Below are 25,581 nucleotides of genomic sequence, written 5' to 3' on the forward strand. Positions count from 1 at the left end.
ACCACAATCATCTACCTTCATTCCTCCTATGAGTCAGGTATTAGTGCAAGCTTTCCCTCAATGCCCATTGATTCCAGTTTTGCTAGAGCCCCTTGATGCCACACTTGGTCAAATGCAGTTTGATGTAAAAGGCCGCTCATGTAGCCTCCGCTCTGGAATTCAGCTCTTTTGGTCCATGTTTGAACCAAAACAACAATGAGGTCAGGAGCAGAGCGTCCTTGGTTGAACCCAAACTAAGCTCCAGAGGCAGGTTAAGCTACTTGATAGCACTGTTGGTGACCCCTGCCATCACTTTCTGTTGATTGAGATTAGATTGAAGGGTGTTAATTGGCCAGCTTGCATTTGTCATGCTTTTTGTACACAGGACATACCACATTGTCGGGGATATGTCTGTATGGTAGCTATGGTCGGGGATATGCTTGACAAGGAGCTCAGTAAGTTTTGGAGCACAGATTTTCAGTACTATTGCCAGTATGTTGTCAGGGCCCCTAGCATTTGCAGTATCCAGTTTATCCAGGTGTAGAGTAGCAAATGTGACACCTTTATTCAAGAAGCATGTCAGAACTGTTGTAATGTCTATAAGCCTGTCAGTTTAACATTGTTGATGTTTAAGGTTTTAGAAACAATAATCATGGGTAATAATCAGCACACACTTTGGCAGGTTTGAGTTAATTAGCGATAGTACAGATTTGTAAAAGTCAAATCAGACTTGATTAATCTTCTTGAATTTTTTGATGAATTATCAGAGATACTTGATGAAGGAAATACAATAGAGGTTATCCAAGTGGATTTTAAGAAGCTTTTGACAAAGTACTACATAAAAGCTTGTTATCAAAACTGAGTTTTATGGAAGAGGAGGGGCGCTGTCTAATTGGAATTAAAAATTGGCCAAAGGACAAAAGCAGAGATTAGTTTTTGAATGGTAGACTGTGACTACCTTAAGGGTCAGTGCAAGGACCTGCAATGTTCAGAAAACTGATCTTTTTCCTATAAGTGAAGGGCTTGGATCTTGAAATACAGAGTCGAAATTCCAAAGTTGCCAGAGGTACCAAAATTTGGAGGTGTGCTATACAGTGAGTTGCCTGCAACATGAGCAGGTAAAACATATCAAGATATGCTTCAAAAGAACATGTAGGAACAAAGGAATCCTGTGCTGTATGTGCATCAATTTTAGAAAGTCAGAGGACTTGTTGAGAGTATAATTAGAAAAGCATATGAGACCTTGGGCCCTGTGCTCTGATGAAGAGTCATCTAGATGTGAAACGTTAGCTTGCTGTCTCTCAATGGATGCTGTCTGACCTGCTGTGATCTCCAGCATTTGTTGTTTTCATATGAAACCTTGGGCCTTTGATAAAATACTATCAGTTTTAAACTTCCATCATCTGGTTTTAGTACTGGAGACCTTCATGAACTGAAACAGTTTTAACAAAGAGGGACCATGAATATAAAATGGCTGCAGTGATCACCTGACCACAGATTGAGGCACGTTCAGGAAACAAACCCATCTGAACTGAAACTACCATTTTATCTAAGTCGACTGATCCCAGACTCAAGAAACTTTCATCTGCTGTTTCAGTTTGCACTAATCTAATAAGTTGAACATATTGGATATGAAGAGTTGCCCTTAACTATCCAGCTCAAAAATACAAAAATGAATCATTTTTCAGTGCTTGCTTGACAGAGGAGCAGAGAGGGAGAGCAAAGGCTTGAATTCTCTCATTCTCTCTTTCTTATGCATATGTTTGTGTTTTATGTTGCTCTTAGAATATCAAGGTTTGTTCTTTGTTTCATTCAAGAAAACCTTATATTGTCTCCTTCATTTGACCAAGTGAGCTATATTTTAATTAAAGCACGATATTGTGTGCTAAAAAGAAATAAAATGTTTGCAACAACTGATTGAGAGTTTAAAAAAAGAATAGAGGGGAGCCAATTCAACTGTGGTCATTACAGTTTTAATAAATAGACGCACTGAGTACAGAAGCAGGTACATAATGCTGAACCCTTATAAATCTCTAATTAGGCCTGCAGTAAAGCACAGTGACTCAGTGGTTAGCACTGCTGCCTCACAGTGCCAGGGACCCAGGTTCAGTTCCAGCCTCGGGCAACTGTCTGTGTGGAGTTTGCACATTCTCCCCGTGTCTACGTGGATTTCCTCCGGATGCTCCGGTTTCCTCCCACAGTCCAAAGATGTGCAGATTAGGTGGATTCGCCATGCTAAATTGCCCGTAGTGTTCAGGGATATGTAGATTAGGTGGGTTATAGGGGGATGGGTCTGGGTGGATGCTCTGAGGGTCGGTGTGGACTTGTTGGGCTGAAGGGCCTGTTTCCACACTGTAGGGATTCTATGATTCTATGGATTCTATGATATAAAGCATTGTGTCTAGTTCTGGTCACTATCCTTTAAAACAAATGCAGAAGTCCTGAGGAGGACGTAGAGGAAATTTGCCAGATATTTGCAGGCATGGGGAATTTTAGTTTCAAGGCTGGATTGGCAAGCTGAGCTTGTTCTCCTTGGAATGAAGGAGATTCAAAACAAATTCGATGGAGTTGTACAAGATTATGACAGGCTTGCATAAGGTAGTAAAGGAAAAACTGTTCCCATTAGAGGATCATATAAACCTTAGTTGATATAAAATGTTTTAGATAAAAATGTAGGAGGAGTAGCTTTTTTGCAGAGCAAGTGGAAATAACCTGAAACTTGCTTCCCCCAAGTATGGCAGTGCAAAGAATAGTCAATTTCGGAAAGAGATTAGGTGTTAGCTTTTAGCTGTGGGTATTAAGCAGGAGAATAGAGCTGACTAGAATGCTCTGTGGAGAGCTGGCATGGACTAAACAGGCTGACTCACTGCTTTCTGTGTCATAAATTACTAAAATACCATCTTTGTGGCTCTATGTCAGATTTCTTTGACAAAACTTCTGTGTGATGCTTTGGGATGTTTTACTATGATAAAGATGCCACGTAAGTACAAGTTGTTTTGTTGACATCCCAAACTGATTTACTACCAATACATTGTTTTTCAGAATGGCCAATGATGTTGTGTAGAAAAATATGGCAGTTAATTTTCATACAGCAGTGCCCCACAAGCAGTCATGAAAAGATTAACTTAAACCATTTTTAGTGGTGTTGTTGAGAGATGCAATTTCGATTTGCTAACTGACAGACGGAATTGTATCTTATCTCATCTGCAAGACAGTTAACTGGATCTCTATTTGTGGCTTACAAATCTCAATGTACCCAGAATGATCAAATTTTAACTAGCCTGCCAATAGCGTCTGTGCAAAATTAATTTCCTTGATTCTTACAGTTGGCATTTTATTTTGTTTTAGATGAACCTGGAAGTTATTTACGGAGACACTGATTCTATCATGATTAATACCAACAGTACAAATCTGGAGGAGGTCTTTAAACTTGGAAACAAGGTGATGTAACAGATTAAAGAGTTGATGTCATTAATAGGGTCCATAAACAAGCTGTCAATGCCATTGAAAACAATTGTACTGTATAGTGTTCTATAAATAGATTTATTTTTAGCTTAGTAAAGATTTGAACACCTTAGGTATCATTTGCTTAGCTTTCACTTGAATTTTGCATATAAATTTAATCACATTTACCTTGGTGAAATATGCTGATAGTTCGATTCAACTTTAACTGTGACAATCATCATCAAAACACCTGGTTGCAACCAAGTAACTTGTGTTTATTTTAGTTATTATAATCCTTTCTATCCAGAAGGAATTTACTGTTCAGCTGATTCGACACAGACACATTGCTACAGATGCTTCTCTTGCTCTATTGTAAAAGCAGTTTGCTCATTTATTAGGAATGTAGGCTGAGCCCTAGCTGCATACTTTATGACTATATTCTGCTTTGGTAGAACCTTTCTTTCATTGTCTTCGCTGTTACTGTAACTGGGTCAGAGCATAAATTGATTATAATGGAAATGTCAATCTTGTCTGTTTAACGTCACTTTGCAAGAGCAATGCTGTTCTGCAAGAGATCTAGAATTTCATTATTCACTGTCCATCAGATAATAAAGATGAAAGGAGAAATTACTAATAATGTGGATAATCTGAACTACATAAAATACTGAAAACAGCATTTTTTTATCTTTCAAATCAAGTTTCTGGGAATTAGCCATTCAAGTATTTATGATATTTTGATCAAATTTGTCGAGAGATGGAATTACAAACTCAAAATTTTGATCCTCTTGAACTAGATAGATCATTTCAATTTAATTGGAATTTCTTTCAGTGCGCCTGTGAGAAAGTGTAGTTATCTCATGTCTATAAACTTTGCAGAACCTGAATTGTAGTTGTTTGGAATTTGTCTGAAGTATAAAACTCCTGTGAAGTGCCTTGGAATGTTTTAGAATATTAAAGGCATTATATAAATGCAAGTTGTTTTTGATATTTATCTGACTTGCCAGCTTTATTCCTAAGGAATTTGTTTCCATCCCATCTTGGGTAGATGAAATCTTCTATGCCTGTCTAAATGGTGCCTGAAATCACCTGAGTTGGAAAATCCACATCTTTTAACTGAGTTTGCAAATAGCGATTAAATTCTGAATCAGTGTGGTGGGACTTTATCTGTGTGAGTACTGCCTCAAGCCCCCCCATACAATGACTTTGGCAAATGTGAAAGGATTGAACACCAGCAGAAAAAGTGTATTTAAATGGCATCCAAATGTACAACAGAAAAAGCCTGGCTATTCTTCAAAATACATTACACCCAGGTTTCTGCCTCAGCTTTTGCTGTGCAGTTTATCTCAATCAATTTAAGAGAATGAAGTATATTTCAGGCCCCTGAACGATCAGGCCTTGCATATAATTTCAATTATTGTGGATAGACTGTTTGGATTTCTAGATATTTGACAACAATGAAGTTTATTCCAGCTAATGGTACCTTTTAGAGACAAATTGGCCGCATAACTTTCATTATTCAGATTCACAGGCTCACATCTGATGAACGGATGAGGTGCTAAATGGCTGCTAATACTCTTGGAACAGGATCTCACCAGCAGTTGCAACAGTAGGGGGCGAAGTTGCAATATTATAACAATAAATATTCATTTATTTCTCATTTAATTTGTGGACATTAAAACCATTTGTCCAAATTAATTAGAAAACTGCTTTTATCCAAGAGGAAGGGCAATCTGCGCTATGTTTCAGGTGTCATTAGCTGCTTGTGAAAGAGTGGAGAATTTTCATCTCATCTGGGGCACTACAGTTTTTAGACATGCTTAAATTGGGTTTAAAGTGCTGACACAGTCTGTTGTGGTTTCGAGGTGGTGATCGTTCCTTTGTGCGTGATATTTTCATTGACGTGAAAATCGCCATTGAGAAACTAAATTATTCTTGTACTATTCTCATTCTCTAGTTCTGCATTTTAGAGAAGCAGACCTCACGAGATGATGTGGAAACTTACCCATCTGTTCGTGTTTCTACAGGTCAAGAGTGAAGTAAACAAACAGTACAAGCTCCTTGAGCTGGACATTGATGGGGTGTTTAAATCATTACTGTTGCTGAAGAAGAAGAAATATGCTGCCCTTGTGGTAGAACCAACTGCAGATGGACGCTATGTCACCAAACAGGAACTAAAAGGGCTGGATATTGTTCGGCGTGACTGGTGTGGCCTAGCAAAGGAAATTGGAAAGTAATTGGTTTAAATAAAAACCTTTTTCTGTGATTTTTATATACATGTCTCCTATTATTTAGGAATGCATGAGAAGGAGTAAACCATTCAGTTGGATCGTGGCTGTTTGTCCACCTCTATGACTCATTCCTGCTCTATTTCCACATCCCTTAATGTCATTAGTCTCCAAAATCTATTGACCATGTTTTCATAGTCCTCTGGGAGAGTATTCTAAAGATTCACTACCCCAATTCCTTTTCATCTCAGTCCTAAATGGCTTGCCTCTTGTTCTGAGTCTACACTCCCTAGTTCTAGACTCACCAGACAAGGGCATATAATTTTGTATCTGTTTTTTAAATTCATTGGACATCAACATTACTGGCTAAACTAGCATTTAATGCTCACTCCAAATTGCCCAGAGGGCACTTATGAGTCAACCACTTTCTCTAGGTTTGGTGTTGCAGGTAGGTCCACCCAGTAAGTTTGGTAGATTATCTTCCCTGGCATTTTTTTTAATAACAGTGATCACTATTAGACCAACCTTTTATTCCAAACTTTTTATTGAATTCAGATTTCACCATATGCCATTGTGGGATTTAAACCTGTGTTCCTAGAACGTTACTCTGGGTTTCTGGATTACTAGCCTGAGAAATTGGCTGGAAAGTGTTTTTGGACATCTTGAGATTGTGCAAGAGGTTATAAAAATGAGACTTTTTTTTTCTCCGTTCAATATCCGCTAAGGGTAATTCATTGTGGGGTTGTGGAGGGACGGGCTGAGGACTTTTTTGGTGCTCCAAGGTACGAGATTATTCGTCATCTTTTTGAAAAGTAAGCTTTATTCCAAAATATTTGGCTTCTTTATAAATATGTTTAAAAATGCCTGTGTTAACCGAATGTTTATTTCTTTTTGTTTGTAGTTATGTTATCAGTCAGATTCTGTCGGATCAACCCCGGGACACAATAGTGGAAAATATCCAAAATAAACTAACTGAGATCCAGGAGAGTGTTGTGAATGGTAGTGTACCCATAAGTCAGTTTGAAATTAACAAGGTACTGTACCTTGAGTTCTCCTGTGTTTTAGTAATTTTTTTAAGAAAAATATTATGCAATTTCCTGGATAGTTGGGTTATTAGAATCCCACCATGCAATTATATTGCTTAATTTCTAGTTTGTCTGAAGGATCATGTTACACTAAAGTTAGGTGATACTACACAACTATGTTTTGAGTTTCTATTATTCTTATTACAGATGTAATGCTGCTTCTGCTGCAGTCAAAACATGTTTCTGATGATGAGGAATCCAGAACTGCAAAGCTTAGCAAATATTTCTTCTGAGCTTTGAGTGTCATACAATCCTGTTGCACTCAAAAAATTTTCTGAAATTCATATGTAGCTCTGTAAAACAGTTATTGTACAATGTTTGTACTTGTCCATTGGTTTTGTATGGCAATCGAATGTCTACTTGGGTGTAACGTTGAAAATCAAAAGCAACCTCAAATGAAAGTAGCCGTGTTTGTTTTATTCACACCCTTGGGTTCTCGTTACAGTGGTTGAAGAAATTTTGTAATGCATGGATATGCTAGCAGTGCTCTGACATGGAAATGAAATACGCAGTGTCCCTATTCTTTTGTTATTTATGTTTAGTATGTTTACATTAGAGAAAGAATAGCTACCAAAAGTAGAATGTAACACAGAAAGCAATCTTGGAATTCAGTTCCAGAGATGGAGCCCATGAAATGGACTTCTGATACTGCTTTATCTTGTGGCTCTTTGGGAACTGTAAGTTTCAAGTTGGTCCTTGCAAACTACCATTTCTTCTCTCCCATTCCTTTCCGAAATTCCTAAATGTGCAGCCCCCTTTAATCCTCACTTATCTGCAGATCCTTCTGCCTCCTCTCTTCGTTTTCAGTTTTGATTTTCCTTCCTTTTCTCACTGCATATGGTTTCTGTTACATTTGACATTAAGTATTATGTTATTCTCCCTGCTTATATTCATTTGCAAATTTCAGTAAATTATGCATGTTCTCCCTGTCTGGGCATTGTATGCTGCTCCAAATCAACCTGGGCTTCAATGAGACTTAACTATAGGTCATTGAAGAACCTCAATATTAAAAACCTTTTGCCTTACAGGATGGATCACATGGTGATTGGCATATGTTTGCAGGATATGTCAATATCATATTGCCATTGAATGATTAATAAAGCAGCTAGAGTGGAATATGAAGTATTCCAGTATGACCAATTTTCAGTGGTGGTCAACGTTTTTTGCAGTGGAGAAAATTATAATGAAATAGGTGCCACATCTGATATTCTGGGCAAGAATGGAGCCCTGTGTGCACTAGCTGATGCACATTCTGCACACAGCTAACGTTTTGAAATCGTATGAGCATGGAGTTATGGGTGGTCTGCCTGCTTCAAACATTAAAAAGATGTAGCCTTTCAAGATTCCCAGGAAACTCCAATGCGTAAATATTGTTTAGGACCGAGTACTCTGGATTCCTGTTACTTCAAAACATGCAATGACTTATAGGTACCTCCACTAAAACAACATTGTTTGGTCTCAGATTTAAATTAACCCATCGGACAGTTGTTTCAAAATCAGATGTTTTATGGATGTTTAATTTTTCACAATCCAGGTGACCATTGTAAACCAGTTTCAGGTGTCAATGCAAAACATTCAACATTGCAAAAGCTACAAAGAAATATAACTGAAGACAAATCTTACTGATATAATTCTAAAGCATAGTTTGAATCCTAATCATTTTGAAAACAGGGAAGTAAGTGCCTGTGATGATAGTATACGTTCATCTCAGAAGACCAAGGATTGTGTCATAAAATCACACAGTATAGAAGAGATTCTTCAGCCCATCAAGTCTGTATCACCAAAGCATTACAGTGCTCAGCATCTATGTGATTGAACATCGTATTGTAGTTGTTGAGGCTAATCCATAAAGGGCAGTCCTTTCAGGAGCTGGTACAGATAGTAGTGTTGACGCGAGATTGCTTGAGGTTTTTGTTTTCCATTTGGTGAGCTTTCTTTTCTGCCATATGATGATACCTTTAATCCCCTGCATTTTCCACATCCTTCCTGACCGATTTTTTTTTTTTTTGTCTCCGTGCAATCTAGTCAACAGCTGAGACTTCCCTTGCTTCGACTGATCCCGGTCACCTTGGAGTCTCAGTTGCAGGCATCCTTTTATCACACAAAAAGGGGACAGCAGGCTCCCCACAGAGCATGGCTTTAGGAATGCAGCCATGACCACTCAGCTGCCGTGATCCAACATCGAGTTAATGCTGACTGAACATAAGAACTTAAGAACTAGGAGCAGAAGTAGGCCGTCTGGCCCCTTGAGCCTGCCCTGCCATTCAATAAGATCACGGCTGATCTTTTTGAGACTCAGCTCCACTTACCTGCCTGCTCACCATAACCCTTAATTCCTTTACTGTTCAAAAATTTATCTAGCCTTGCCTTAAAAACATTCAGTGAGGTAGCTTCAACCGCTTCACTGGGCAGGGAATTTCACAGATTCACAACCCTTTGGGTGAAGAAGTTCCTCCTGACCTCAGTCCTACATCTGTTTCCCTTTATTTTGAGGCGATGCCCTCTAGTCCTAGTTTCACCTGCTAGCGGAAACAACCTCCCTGCCTCCACTTTATCTATTCCCTTCATAATCTTATATGTTTCTATAAGATCTCCCCTCATTCTTCTGAATTCCAATGAGTATAATCCCAGTCTACTCAGTCTCTCCTCATAATCCAACCCTCTCAACTCTGGAATCAACCGAGTGAATCTCCTTTGCACCCCCTCCAGTGCTCGTATATTTCTTCTCAAGTAAGGAGACCGAAACTGCACACAGTACGCCAGATGTGGCCTCACCAGGACCCTATACAGCTGCAGCATAGCCTCCCTGTTTTTAAACTCCATCCCTCTAGCAATGACAGACAAAATTCCATTTGCCTTTTTAATTACCTGCTGCACCTGCAATCCTACTTTTAGCGATTCATGCACAAGGACACCCAAGTCCCTCTGCACAGCAGTGTGCTGCAATTTTTTATAATTTAAAACATTGTCCATTTTGCTGTTATTCCTACCAAAATGGATGACCTCACACTTATCAACATTGTACTCCATCTGCCAGACCTTTGCCCACTCACTTAGACTATCTATATCCCTCTGCAGACTTTCAGCATCTTCTGCACACTTTGCTCTACCACTCACCTTAGTGTCATCTGCAAATTTTGACACACCACACTTAGTCCCCAACACCAAATCATCTATGTAAATTGTAAACAATTGTGGTCCCAACACTGATCCCTGAGGCACACCACTAGCCACTGACCGCCAACCAGAAAAACACCCATTTACCCCTACTCTTTGCTTTCTACTGGTCAACCAATCCTCTATCCATGCCAATACATTACATGTAATACCGTGCAACTTTATCTTATGTAGCAGCCTTTGGTGTGGCACCTTGTCAAATGCCTTCTGGAAATCCAGATACACCACATCCACAGGTTCCCCATTGTCCACCGTGCAAGTAATGTCCTCAAAGAATTCCACCAAATTAGTTAAACATGACCTACCCTTCATGAACCCATGCTGGGTGTTCCCAATGGGACAATTTATATCCAGATGTCTTGCTATTTCTTCCTTAATGATAGACTCAAGCATTTTCCCCACTACCGAAGTTAAGCTAAGTGGCCTGTAGTTACCTGCTTTTTGTCAACTTCCTTTTTTAAACAGTGGCGTCACATTGGCTGTTTTCCAATCAGTGGGAACCACCCCAGAGTCCAGTGAATTTTGGTAAATAATTACTAGTGCATTTGCTATTTTCCCCATCACCTTTTTTAGTACCCTGGGATGCATTTCATCAGAGCCAGGAGACTTGTCTACCTTTAGCCCCATTAGCTTTCCCAGCACTGCCTCCTTAGTCAAAGGATGAACATATTGAGAATTCCTGCAGGCTGATGTATTTGCATCAATTCAGCACTTTGTTGTCCTCCAGGGGATGTCCAGTTTTCACCTGAGGCTGTGAAGTTGGAAGCTGTTCAGCTGCTTTACTTTGTTTACATGAATTGGCCATGCTTTGCTACTGTAAAGGAGGGTGCTGAGAACAAAAACCGGGTACACACTAGGCCTTGTATTTTCAGCTAGTTGTTGTTGGCCCTCATGTAATTTCTCAATTTTGACGTTACATCTGCACCCTTAGAAATCCTAGTACTGAATTTGGCATCAAAGGTTAGTCTGCTGGTACCTGTTGAGCTAAGATAATGTGAAGCTTTCAACGACCATTTGAATGAAGTTGTTAATATTGATTTGGTGCGCAGTAGAGTCTCTGCTTTCTGGCCCCTAACTTTGGCCTCCCTGATGCTGATTGTTAGTCCACACTCTTTGCAGGCCTGGGAGAACAGACCTGCACCCTGCTACAAGTGAACTTCAGTATGGAATATCAGTGTGACATCATCACTAAATAGCAACTCTCAGATCGAGATATCACACACTTTGGTCTTTGCTAAATTGAAAAACATACCTTCAGTCCTGGAGTGCAGATGAATAACTTTATTTGACTCAGGAAAAGTGTACAGTCGTTGGATATAGCACAGAGCATGTTTTGACCCCAAAACATTTTGCAAACTGAAATAAGTATTTATTTAAAATTTGGTCTTGGAATAACAGAAGTTCTTCAGCGTAAAATGTGAAACAAAACTTGTAATTTCTGACTGCACAGTGCAAATTTCAGTGGTGATGTCAGTTATTGACAAAGTGGTTGGTTCACTATTATGAAAAGAAAATGCAAAGCACACAGAAGTGCTTCACCAAGAATGAGCCTTATTGATTTTTCTAAGAGGGACAAAATGATTTGGTGAGATTGATGGGAGTCACAGCTGTTTATGAATACTGATACGCCGCTCCAGGCTCTTAAGCTACAAACTCATTATTAAATCGGTTCACATTTCCACAAATATATGAAGCTCATCACTGCAAGCTTCCCACAGCCTGGCAGAAACAAATGCCAAGACTTTAAACTGCTGTTGGGAAATTTTTAAGTTGTAATCCTTTGTGGGCAATCCGGAAGTGAGTCTCATGTCAGCAGATTGATTTATCAAGGAGAAATCCAAAGTCAAGTGGAATTTGGTTAAAATCTATTGTCTTTTTAAAATGTGAGGTAGTAAAATAGTGCAAATAAACAGAATGTGGTCAGTTTACTTACTGCATATTTTCGGTTTTCTTATGTGTATATGAATAAATTATGGTATTCCCAGGCCAGCATGTAGTTGTGATTATGGCTCCTAATGGCTGATGGATACAATTTGCAGTTTTGTTTAACCAATAAAGCACTTTTAACCTGTATTTTGTTGAAAGTCTGCAGATGCACGAGTCCACAGCAGCAATCTATGATTAACAGGCTGTGGTTTAAGTTATTGAGCTGATGGGGAGAGTTCATTGGGAGATGGGCAACACTTGTATAGTGTCTGCAGGGAGGTTAAATACAGCTTGTTTTTAATAAAATAGCTTCAGCTGTGATTTTGGTATAAAATCAACTGAAGCTAGTGTTTTACAGCTTACTGACAGTGACTTCACACAGATGTTGCTCTTCAGGGACTTTCAGTAGAATGTAATACAGCCTGAACTTTAAAAAAATATAGCAATAGACAATGCAGACATTAGAAGAAAGATTAAAATTAGAACTTAAGCATTCTGGTTATTTATGCAGGTGATGTTTATTTTGGAGATAAAACTGCAAAGTAAGTTTTGTAGTGAGTATTTATATTGATACTTACATGCTGACCCTTTTACTTTTTCATTCCAGGGAATGATTTTATTTAATTTCACCCTCAACCAAACAACATCAATATTATTTCTCATCATCGTTTTGACCTGCAGCTTTCATATTTAGACAAAGTGACTTGGCAGCAAGTACATTGCAAAAAATTTTTATATTGGAGATGACGTCTACCATTATATTTGTATAGATTAAAGGCATAGCCAACAGCTTGTTGAAATAATAGTGAATGCACAAGGTCAGGATCAAAGGAGCAGAGAGATTGCATGCATGTTTGGGTGACTTGTGGTATGACTAGAGGAAATTGCAGAGATATATATTTAAGGATTTAAACTAGCAATGAAAGGTGTATAAGAGTGTGTTCAGTAGTCATTAAACAATAGCATAAACATTAATGTATAGAAGGGGGATAATGGGTAGATCAGTGCGGTCTCCTGCGTTGAAGTGGTAGGAAGAGAAGTCGTCAGTGGAAATTGTCGGGCGATCAGTAGATATGCATTTTTTTGCATTGTGTTGGCTAAAAGCAAATTGAACTCTGGTCAGTGGCGTACGGTTTCTTTTAGTAATGAAGTTGTCAACTCGGAACACTTTGCTTCCCATCAACTGTAATCTATTATATGTACAGAATGTAAAACTCATTTCTAAATAGTCCCCAAGTAGTCCTTTGTGTGCACTTTCTAAGCTTACTTTTTAAATGACTTGGTATCAGCAAGAAGTTGGATAGCATAGTCCTGTCACCATTTGGCTACGTTCAATTTAATTAAGGCTTGTATGCCAATGGCATAGTTAAACATTGATGTGAATGTGGAGAATCAAAATTGGTGGTATAGTAGACAGTGAAGAAGGCTACCTAAAGGTTATCTAAGATTACAAAGATCAATTGGGTCAATGGGCTGAGGAGTGGTAGATGGAATTTAATTTGGATAATTGAGGTATTGCATTTTGGTAAAACAAACAAGGGCAGGACTTGTGCAATTAATGGTAGGACCCTGAGTAGTGTTGTAGTACAGAGACCTAAAGCTTCAGATACATAATTCTTTGAAGTTTGATTCACATGGAGACAGAGGTGGCTAAGAAGGTGTTTAGCACACTTGTCTTCATTGTTCAGATCTTTCAGCATAGGAGTTGGGATGTCATGTTGAGGTTATACAGGACATTTGTGAGGCCATTTCTAGAGTACTGTGTGCAGTTCTGGTTGTCCTGCTATAGGAAGAAAATTATTAAGTTGGAGAGAGTTCAGAAAAGATTTACCAGGATGTTGCTGGGAAGGGAGTATATGAGTTATAAAAATAGGCTGGTATTTTTTTCACTGCAGTGTAGGAGGTTGAGGGATGACCTTATTGGAGGTTTATGAAATCACAAGGGGCATAGATAAAGTGAGTAGCAAGGTTCTTTTCCCTTGGTTCGGGGAGTTCAAAACCGGAGGTATATTTTTAAGGTGAGAGGAGAAAGTTTTAAAAAGGACATGAAGGCACCTTTTTAATGGTGTTTCATGTGTGGAATGAACTACCAGAGGAAGTGATGGATGCAGGTGCAGTTACAACATTTAAAAGACATTTGGATCAGTACATGAACAGGAAAGATTTGGAGGGGTATGGGCCTAGTGTCTTTTGGGAGCATGGACTAGTTGGACCGAAGGGTTTGGTTCCATGCTGTATGACTGGATTACTCTGTTTTCAGTAGTGTCGAACTGGTTGTCTAACTCAACATTGTTTATGCAAGTATTGTGGTAAGCAGGCAGTGACAAACAAGTATAAGATATTAACGTAATATTAGAAGAGAGAATTGGTAGCAAAAGACAAATAGTGTGTTTATAAACTGGGAATTTGGGCTTCTGTGGGTGTGTCTCTTCCCCTTTTGTTTGTACATTATTGGTGGAATAAATTAAAGTTCTGATTTTACTTGTGTTTGTTTTATTGCTGCAGGCTTTGACAAAGGATCCTCAAGATTACCCAGATAAAAAAAGCCTGCCTCACGTCCATGTTGCCTTGTGGATAAATTCCCAAAGTGGACGGAAAGTGAAAGCTGGGGACACTGTCTCTTATATCATTTGTCAAGTAAGAACTTGGGGAAAAAGATGAGCCAAAACCCTGTCCTAATGAATGTGCTGTCAGCTGTATGTTGACTCGGTTTGAGCCTTGAAGTTTCATCAGGAGTTGCAGTTGCAATACTGAGTAACTGGTCTCCAGCTAAAACTGATTTTCCTCTCCCAGTGAGTGGATTTTGGAGAAATTATACTCAGAAAATTTGAGTATTGATGCCTCAAAAATTTACTAGAGTCCAGGAGCATTATTGAGTACTATTGTACTTCCAAGAAATATTAATTATATTACATTTTAGAAAGTACTGAAGAACCTAATTAATTTGTCAAGTGATATGCATGTTAGATGTACTTAGATTGCAAGAGAAAGACAATTTGTTGATAACCACAAAACTGCACCTACTGTGAAAACAAAAGTTAACCTTAAACTGCAAATTGGTGTATATCTTAGCTTATTTTTCAGAATAGCGGAGTTAGAGTGAACAGATTCTGTTTGCAAAAAGCATGCTTAAGGACTTTGTACATTTTAAGTTTTAGGATAAATTGTTCATTCAGTATTTATGAATATTCCCTTTTATATTCTCCGACTTTAATTGATTTGTTGTCCCTTGTCTAATAATGTATGTAACTTAATGTTTCTTGTGATTCTATAGGATGGCTCAAACCTTGGTGCTAGCCAGCGAGCCTATGCACCAGAGCAGCTGCAAAAACAGGAAACCTTGTCCATTGACACACAATATTACCTCTCGCAGCAAGTGCATCCAGTCGTGGCTCGAATCTGTGAACCTATTGATGGAATAGACTCTGCACTGATTGCAACTTTGTTGGGTAAGAAAATGATGAGTCAATAGCCAATTCCATTGTTTATCAATTGTAATGTGTCATAGCTTATTCACAGTCAAGATAAGATATTTGGTTTTTATTTACTTCATCCAACATTTTGTTTCCCAGTTGGAAGACTGGGGATACAGCTGGTTTTTATATTGAGTACCTGAGCCAGTCAAAAAGTTGAATGAATGGATTTAGATTTAAGGTAATTAGCAAAGGTTGGAGGGATTTGTTTAACTAATGCCCAAACATATCACCCCACCAATCTCCGCATCCAACATATCATTCTCCGCCACTTCCACTACTTACAATCCAACCCTTCAGCCAAAGAGATATTTCCCTCCACACCCCTATCTGCCTTCCAGAGAGACCGCTCTCTCTGCAACTCCCTCGTCCGCTTCACACTCCCCACTACCCCTGGCACCTTTCCCTACAACCGCAGGAAGTGCTACACCTGCCCCTACACCTCCCCACTCCCCTCCATTCAAGACACAAAACAAACCCTCCATATCAGATATGGGTTCACCTGCATGTCCATCAACTTGGTTTACTGTATCCGCTGCTCACTATGTGCCTCCTCTACATTGGTGAGACCAAGCGTAGATTCGGAGACCATTTTGTAGAGCATCTGTGTTCTGTACGCGACAAATGGCAACACCTTCTGGTTGCAAACCATTTTAACTCCCCCTCCCACTCCCTGGGTGACACGGTCATTCTGGGCCAATGGCCTAAACATGGAATTCACCAGTTTTAAAATCTCCCCACCCCCAGCCTCATCCCATGTCCCAGCCTCCCGCTTATCCCTGCCTCCTTGCCCTGACACAACCTGTCCATCCTCGCTCTCACCTATCCACCCCTCCCATCCCACTGACCAATCCCTACCACTCCCTACCTGCATTCACCTATCACCTTCCCACCTACCTTATCCAGTCGCACCCCTCCTCTCTCTCTTCATTTCTGAGCTAAGGGTCCCGACCCGAAACGTCAACTTTCCTGCTCCTCTGATGCTGCCTGGCCAGCTGTGTTCGTCCAGCTCCACACTGTGTTAACTCTGACTCCAGCATTGGCAGTTCTTGCTATCTCTGTTTAATTAGCTAGTTGTTGTGGTCTGGAATATGTTCCTCAAAAGGATGATGAAAGCAGGTTCAATTGTAACTTACAGAAGGTAATTTGATATGAACCTGAAAATGTGCAGCAATATGGAACGTAGGACAATACAGGGTTGGATAGTTCTTTCACAAAACTGGCCTCGGCATGATGAACCAAATGACACCTCCTGTGTGGTCTATGATTCTATGGTTATCTTCTTTTTCTGGTGAAGTAGTTAATGTCAGCTAATGTCAACACATTGTTTAAAAATATGACAGTCCGCTCCACCCTGACTGGGTGACGGGACAGACAGATGGCTGAGGTTTCCATTTGTGTTCTGTCGCCAGATCTGTTTGCATTATATTTGTGTGAATCTTGACTAAAGATGTAATCAGGTTTGACTGTGATGCCACTTGGCGTTGGAAATGTGCCACCTATGTTTGTATTTTACTAATGGCCATTTGAGTTGTAGTCTGTAATCCACACCCGTGGTGGTCCAAAGGTCAGGGCTGCCAAGGGAGATAGGAGAATTGATCCAGTATCAACTATACCTCCAATAAATACTCAGCCTGGAGCTATTCAGACCTGTAAAAGGCCCTGATTTGATCCCTGATCTTTGCCAAATTCACTGACCTGGGAGACTGGCTTGTGACATGATATTTAATCTGTGTCCCATACCCTGAGAGGTATGAAATCCACCAGGTTCGTTCATATTGCTGTGAGTTGCTCGCTAGCTGCTACATCTGGTTTTAATGTGTAAAGTTTGGAGGAGGGCAGGATCGCATTTTGGCTGTGGTGCTGTGAAAAATCAAATGGCAAACGAAAAGTTAGGATCAAAGCTGCCATCTTTATCCAGATCCATGGTGATTGATGCTTGGCTTTGCATAATTCCTGATCTTCTCTTAACAGAGTATTGTAACTGTTAGCTAATATTTTGTGGGATGGCTTAATTTATAAATTATCTCTCCTTTTTTTAAAAATTATTCCTTTCAATGATACTGTTCTTCAGTCTGTATTGCTGGTGTTATTATCTGTGGGGGCAAGGGTACAAAATACAAATTTTATCATGTTATTTTTGTAGTTTCTAGTTGCAATCAAACCCCAAAGATTTTGTTAATAGTGAGAAAATGCAGAGATCGGATAATCCATTTTCAGCTATTGATTCAATAGACTCCCCCCTTGAAGTAAAAGTGGTTAGACACGAGGTCTGCACATATGAGTGAAATACAAATTTGTTCGTTGATAGCATTATCTACTGAAGAGGATGTTTCTTGTCCAAATACTTGAGAGAAAGAACAAACTTGTATGCATTGAAGAATTTCAAGGCCCATTGAAACTATTCCAGGTCAGCTGTGGAGTCTAAAAGCAGAATAAATCAATGTGACCTGGCATAAAGTAACCTCGATTAAATTTACCACATTCTGGAAAGTACTTTCACAAAAACTTCCAAAATAAAATTCCAAGCTAAACATCTCATGGTCTGACAACACAGTTATGACTTTATTCAGAACTTTGTTTATGAATTTAATCTTTCCTACTTAGATAGAATTTCCAGTTTCGAGGAGCAGAAAACTTTTTGTTGTAGCCCCAATTACATCACCCACCCCTGCCGCCCCGGCAACTGTCTGAACCTGAATCAAGCTGTTCACAGCTTCAGTCTCCTGCTTAAGCCTGAGCTGAATTTCTAATAACACCTCTTCGCCATCGCAAAAATGCCTGCTTCCACCTCTGTTCAAGCCAAGCTCGCCTCCTGGCCAGGCACAGGCATTTGGCAATACCTAAACCTGAAGGAAATTGCATGCGATTGAAGTACCCACTTTTATTTTGAGTGTTTTTAAGCCTTATTGTTCATCAACTCTTGTGCCCCGGTTTCCCAGCATCTGCTATTGAGACCATCATTTGTGCATCTGCCCTTCCTCACATCAATTTCACTGCTCTTCTTGCTGTCCTCCCACATTCCCTTCCCCTCCAAAAAACTCTACTGTCCATATCTTAATGTGCATGAATTCCCTTTTGCCCATTCTGTGTCTTGGTTTACCTAATCAGCCCCTCACCCAGCAGTGCTTTGATTTTAAAATGTTTATCCTGTGTTTCTCTTGCAACTTGAAAAGTGCCAATATCCCTCCAATTCTAGGTTCTTGTATGTCCTTGGTTTTGATGCTTGCTTTGTCTTTTGGTTCTCTAGAACCTAAGCATTGACATTTTCTACTTACCCCACAGCCTCATTCACCTCCTTAAGTACCTATTTAATCTGTCCTGTCCTGTGCGTTAGTGTCAGTATATTTTTTTTCTGATAAGTAAAGCACCTTAGGATGTTTTTAACTACAGTGACAGTGCTATCTGAGTACAAGTAGTTGCTTTTCTTCCATATATTGTGATCCTCAACATGGTATTATTTTGAGAACGCAAAACTTAACGTATTGGTTACAGTAAAACAGCTGGTGTGCAAGGTTACTCAAAGACTGGTATGTACACCATTTTCTATTTCACTCTGAAATTAAGTTTTTAAAAATGGGGAGAATATATTGAACAAAAAGGATCAAGTATATGGAATTTTTAAAAAAATGTCTGTAGGTTAGGTTTTAATCTAAGACCACAGTTGTTTCATTGACGTCTTTATCGTCTTTACCAGCAGTGTTGAAATTTTGTCGATGTCCTTGAGTTCTTGGTGAATGGATATTTTCCCTGTTTGCTTTACCACTGGGCACTGTTTCTCAAGAAGCTAAGTAAAATAGAGGGACAGAGAGTAAACCTGCCAGTTCAGCTGTTATAGATCCATTTGATTCTCACACTGCCACAAAACTGTTGCTTGAAGTTCATTTCACTTCTGTATTCCCATGACTGGCTTCACTTTTTTTTTAAGCTGGAGAATTCACAAGCAACTTTCATTCCAGTGTGTGAATTTCCAGAAATGTGCAAATCAACTAGGAGGTACTGATCTGAGTTCTAGTGTCTTTTTATAATGATGTTAGTTGCAGTTCAGACTGGGCCTTATTTATTGATGGTCAATGAGCTTGGTACAACTTGGTACAACCAAATCAGGTGAGCATTCTCCCCATCTTAAGTCTGTGTTTTTCCTTTTTTAAAATCATCTTAGTCCATGAAAGGTCCCAGGTATTAAAACTTTGTAACAATTTCAAAATATTGCAACATCCAGCATCAAAAAATGACTGCATATTTCCTGTCCATCTTGCTACTCAATCACACTTCAAAAATAAATATGGAAACATAATAGTATATATTTTAATTATTTATCCATATAAAATAGTCCCTTGAGTTTCTGGAAGATTACACTGCTATTCCCTAAGTCAACCAAAACCAACACAAAAGATTGATAAATTTCAAGTTCAAATTGATTTTCATGGTCTTTTGCATTAGTTTATAAAACATTGCTCTGGAAACAAACTCTGACCATAATTAGTACTAGCCATACCACCAGGTCGAATTATTCACCATTGCAAGTTTCTGTTAATTGCACCCATATTTATGCAGATCAACACTCGTGTTAAAATTACAGTGGCATCTTTAGCCACAGGCCCTATTAAACATCTTTTTAAAAAGTTTTATTTAAATTATCTAGTAGTGGTTTTGCATAGTTATACAAAGTTATTTTTAGTTACTTTTGGCATACAGAACACTGACTAAATTCTTTTGTAAGATAACTTTATAGCAGTATTAATAAAACTGCAATGTATTAACACTGTTACCTATTGCAAGGAACACAATTTAATACAGTCTATTAAAAAATTAAGTCCTAAAACATTGCCATATTGGTGCTGCTTTAAGGAAGATTTTGCTGTTGGAGTTTTGCAAAAGGCATGACCTGAAACTTGGAAAAATAACTTCTGGAAACTAGCTGAATTTTGAGCAAATTACGCTCAAACCAGAATCTCTTGGTCTATAATTTGCCTATAACAGGCACACCCCTTTTGGCTCACTTGCTTCCCATGTTGTACTCTTGACCAACATTTAATTGCTGACATTTTCATTGACAGTTGTATCCTTGGTAAGAAGGAGGAATGTAATTTTAAATCTCAGGTAAACTATTGAAAAGAAAACTTAATGGTAGTAAGGAGTAACACGACAAATCAGGAATTAAGCTTAAAGGAGGTGCCACCTAGGGCACAGTCCTGAATATTCAACTTTAAATCTTTTTTTTAATTCATTCATGGTTGTGAAATTTGCTGGTTGGGCCAGCATTTACTGACCATCCTTAGTTTGCCTTTGAGAAGAGACTTAACAGGTTGTGAAGTGCCCCCGTTTTGCAACTGCATATATTGTGTGAAATTGATTCTGGTAGCTTTGCTCAAGTAGGTTTGACCAGCAGCAGAAGTCAGTTGTAAAGTACTGCAAACATAATGTCTGATTTCCACACAATAGAATGGTGAATTAGCCCTCATTATTCCAAATTTATTGTGCATGAATCCATAAATGACTTCTTTTTAATTATTCATAGGATGTTACTTGACCAGGATCTCACATGAGCAGGTCATGAGCCAAGGATTTGCACAAGCAAGTGCTTTTCAGATGAAATGTTAAACCGAAGCTTATTCATACTGTCAAATCTGTTTTTATTCATTCATGGGATATGAGTGTCACTAGCTGGGCCAGCATTTATTGCCCATCCCTCGTTGCCCTTGAGTAGGTGGTAGTGATCTGCCTTCATGAACTGCCATAGCTCATGTACCGTTGGCGGCCTACACTGCCGTTAGGGTGGGAATTCCAGAATTTTAACCCAGTGGCATTGAAGGAATGGCAATATATTTCCAAGTCTGGATGGTAAGTTGCTTGGAGGGGATTCTGGTATTCCTATGTATATGCTGCTCTTGTTTTTCTAGATTGAAGTACTCATGGGTTTGGAAGATGCTGTATAAGGACCCTTGGTAAACTTCAGTTATGCATCTTGTAGATGGCACACAGCGTTGTTACTGAGCATCAGTGATGGAGAGAGTGAACGTTTGTGAATGTGGTCCAAATCAAGCAAATTGTTTGTCTTGGATGGTGTCAAACTTCTTGAGTGTTTTTGGAGCTGCACACATTTAAAAACAAATGGGTAGTATTCAATTTCACTCCTGACTTGTGCTGTGTAAATGTTGACAGGATTTGGGGAGTTGAGATGTGTTCCTCTTTGTAGGATTCCTAGCCTCTGACCTGCTCTTGTAGCCAGTGTACTTATATGGCTAGTCTCGGTGAGTTTCTGGTTAATGGTAACCCCCAGGATGTTGATAGTGGAGGATTCAGTAGTGGTAACACCATTGAATGTTAAGAGACAATGGTTAGGGTTTTTTGGAGATGGTCATTGCCTGATGTTTGTGGCTTGAATGCGCTTTGGAGAGAGGGCCCCACTTGCAGAGCATAATGGGTATCGGGAATTAGTTTTCCTTGCTGCATCTTTAAAAGAAAATCAAACATGTCGTCCATTGTGCATGAATCCTTTCTAAGGGCATCAACTTCAGTTTGTAGCCATCTACCTTGCTTAAGATTACAGCATTCTTCATTTGGAAAAGTCAGGTTTTCTGTAAGACTACTTGGATTCTGGTTGTGTGTATTCTTATATCTTTCATTAAACCTGTGCAATAATGTGTTTGCGTTGTCTTTTAATGTCATGCTCTTTGATGTGTAATAATATTTGCAATGTTGAAGAAATTTGATGAGCACCTTGTGGTTTAGTTCAGGATGATAATGATCTAGTTCCAAGCAACTTGTGACTTCAGCATTATCATCAAAATACACCAAAATTTCAGTCCTCTAGCACCCTCAACTGTATAAACAATATTTATTGAATAGCCCTCTCAGCAGTGCAAAACTAAAATGTTGTACACAATCAGAATAGTCCTTAGGAAATGTAGGCTGCAGCTGAAACACAAAATGCAAAATCAATATAGTGGAACACGAAGCAGTTTAAATTCTTCTAGCCTAGATTTGAAGAGTTGATTAATAGTTAAGCAGATTGATTTTCCTTCATTATTTAGCAGTTTAACAAGCACGGAAGGCTTTTCACTTGGAAGGAAGTTTATACATTTAATTAATTAAACTACCCATGTGCAGGCATTGTTTTGTCTTTCAGTTTAATATTTGTCTCTAGGTGGCAGTGTCTTAGTCTACATCCTTTCCCCTAGGCCTGAGAGCAAAGTTGCAAATAAGTTGTATTGTAATAGTCTCAGCACAGTTGTGATGAAATTATGTATACAGCGCAAATAAATCCTACATCTAAATATAATTTTCTAGATAGCAATTTTATACTTGAATGTGTTATGCACTTAAGCAAAACACTTGGAGGGAAAAGAGTGTTTGTTGAGATTGGGAAAAATGCATAGTCACATGTCATTGTAACGTAAAGGTTTAAAGAGAAGATGTATGATTAAGAGATGTATTTTGAATAAATCCACAGGGTTTTAATGAAAAAGAGAACAATTGTTCTAGACTTGCTTTGCTCCTTGCACGAATATTTGAGGCAGTTTTGAAATGATTGCATGTTTGATGACAACTCACATGGCCTTTCTTTCTGTCAGCTTTTCGAGATCTTGCAATGAAACAAGGCACCTGATGTAGCATGATTTGTTTTCCAAATAAAGTCCCAAGCCTAACTTGAGAGTCAATATGCTGTTGTTGAAATGTAACCCATAAGGGGGCATACGTTGATGTTCTTTGCCAAGCCTATAATTAACATTTTGCTGTGGTGGATTTTAATGTATTTGAAAGAGGGAGCAGAAGAATTTTTGAGTCATTTTGTTGCTGAATGGAGACTTTTTTTGTTATAATTGTCTGTTTCAAAGGAGCAGAGCTTTTTTTATGGAGCAAACAATTCGTTCCTTACTTTCTTATGCAAAACTTTTTAAACTGGGAGTTGCATAAATGGGCAGGCATAGCATAAGTGCCTTTCACCTTTGATCGCAAATTGTCTGAATATTTGTTGAAAGAATTAGATGTAAATTGACTTTTGGACATTCTGAAATTAACCATAACGCCACAGCACAAGCCAAAATGCTGCTAATTGGTGGAGCAAGGTACCAAGTGGTCTACATCATTTGCTAAGTTAATTCGGCATCTGTGTGGCTATTAATGTACATGTACATGACGGTGGTGCATGTGTGGGATAAGCATCTGTTATCCAACCTAAATTCTGAATGCAATTTGGAAAAGAAGGTAGACCACTTGGCACCTTGAGCTTGCTCCACCAGTCGGCAAGATCATAGTTAATCTGATTATTCCACATTGCCCCTACGTTGAGAAGGTGAATTACTGCAGTGCATCTTGTAGGTGGTGCACACTGTTGCCACTGTGCATTGGTGGTGAAAGGACTGCATGTTCAAGGTGGTGGAAGGGATACCCATCAAGCAAGCTGCTTTGTACTACTGGATGGTGTCGAGCTTCTTGAGTGTTGTTGGAACTGTACTCATCCAGGCAAGTGGGGAATATTCCATCACACTCCTGACTTGTGCCTGTGGCCAGGATCTGAATAGTTACGAAGTGAGTTACAACAGAATTCCTAGCCTCTGACCCAGTGCTGTAGCCACAATATTTAAGTGGCTGGTCCAATACACTGGTTTTTAATGGCTAACAAAAATGAAGTTGGTCAATGAAACTGAATAAATGCAGGTTTGTAACGTAGAAAATTAAAGCAGCAAACGTTTTGTTTTCATCTTCACTCTGAGGGTGTGCCCTTGGGTCCGAGTCTCTCCTATTAATGGAACCATCTTATCCGCATCTGCTCTATCCAGGCCTTGGGGTAGTAAATTTCAATCAGATCCAACCACCCCCCCGCAACTCCAGCAATAAGAACCGATTACTCCTCACCTTCTGGACCCTCTTCAATGCCAGGGACATCCTTCCTTAGATATGGGGATCAAAACTGCTCACAGTGTTCCAAATGACATCAGAACAGAGCCTTACACAGCCACAGCAATACATCTCTGCCCGTGTATTCTAACCCTCTTGAAATGAATGCTCACATTGCATTTGCCTTCCTAACTGCCAACTGAACCCTAATGTTAACCTTAAGAGAATCCTGAACTCGGACTCCTAAGTCCTTTTGAGCTTCAGATTTGAAGCTTTTTCCCGTTTAGAAAATAATCTGTGCCTCTGTTCTTCCACTGAAGTGCAGAACCTCACACTTTCCTACATCTGCCACTTCGTTGCCCATTCTCCTAGCCTGACCAAGACTTTCTGCAGCTTCCCCGCGTCAAAAGAAGAACAGAAGAGAAGTATAGCACAGGAACAGGCCCTTCCGCCTTCCACGCCTGTACCGATCATCATGCCCTGACTAAACTAATAAACAAACCTTCTGCCCTTACTCGGTCTGTATCCCTCTATTCCCTCCCTATTCATGTAACCATCCAGATGCCTCTTAAATGCCACCAACATGCCTGCTTCCACCACCACCTCTGGCAATGCATTCCAGGCTCCTACCACACTCTGTGGAAAAACTTTCCTCGCATATTTCTCTTAAATTTTTTCCCTCTCACCTTGAACCTGTGCTCTCTTGTAATTGAAACTTCAACGCTGGGAAAAAGCCTCTGACTATCCACCCTATCTCGATCTCTCATAATTTCGTAGACCTCTATCAGGTCTCCTCTCAGTTGCCGTATTTCCAGTTAAAACAACCGTAGTCTTTTTAATCTTTCTTCATAGCCAATGCCCTCGAGACCAGGCAACATCCTGGTGAACCTTCTCTGTACTCTCTCCACAGCTTCCACGTCCTCCTGGTAATGTGGCGACCAAAACTGTACACAATACTCCAAATGTGGCTTATCAAGAGGTTTCATATAGTTGCATCATCTTTTGCCAACTCTTGTACTCTATTGCCGTACATGGAGTACAACCTTGATGATGGCAATCATGCCATATGCCTCCTTAATCACTTTGGCCACTTATGTTGCCACTTTCAGGGAACTGTGGACCTGCACGCCCAGATCCGTCTGTATGTTAATGTTTCTAAGGATTCTGCCATTAACAGTATAATTCACACCTAAATTTGATTGTCCAAAATGCATCAATTCGCATTTGTCTGGATTAAACTCCATCTGCCATTTCTGTGCCCAAGTTGCCACTCTATCTATATGCTGTTGTATCTTTTCATAGTTGTTGGCGCTATCAGCGTCTCCACCAATCTTTGTGTCATCTGCAAAGTTACTAATCAGACCACCCACATTTTCTTCCAGATCATTTATATATACTACAAACAACAGAGGACCTAAGACTGATCCC

At 39.3% G+C, this 25,581-nt stretch overlaps 1 protein-coding gene across 1 annotated transcript in view; it reads left to right on the forward strand.

The window, feature by feature from the left end:
- Window positions 1-25,581, forward strand: part of pola1 (polymerase (DNA directed), alpha 1) — a 260,671-nt gene that overhangs the window by 115,774 nt on the left and 119,316 nt on the right. Inside the window, exons 28-32 of the mRNA XM_020532950.2 lie at window positions 3,328-3,420; window positions 5,448-5,653; window positions 6,550-6,682; window positions 14,342-14,473; window positions 15,111-15,285. Of these exons, the coding sequence (XP_020388539.2) occupies window positions 3,328-3,420; window positions 5,448-5,653; window positions 6,550-6,682; window positions 14,342-14,473; window positions 15,111-15,285 (739 nt within the window). The remainder of the gene's footprint in view (window positions 1-3,327; window positions 3,421-5,447; window positions 5,654-6,549; window positions 6,683-14,341; window positions 14,474-15,110; window positions 15,286-25,581) is intronic.

This window comes from Rhincodon typus, chromosome 11, assembly GCF_021869965.1.
Source record: "Rhincodon typus isolate 14 chromosome 11, sRhiTyp1.1, whole genome shotgun sequence".
Classification (NCBI taxonomy): Eukaryota; Metazoa; Chordata; class Chondrichthyes; order Orectolobiformes; family Rhincodontidae; genus Rhincodon; species Rhincodon typus.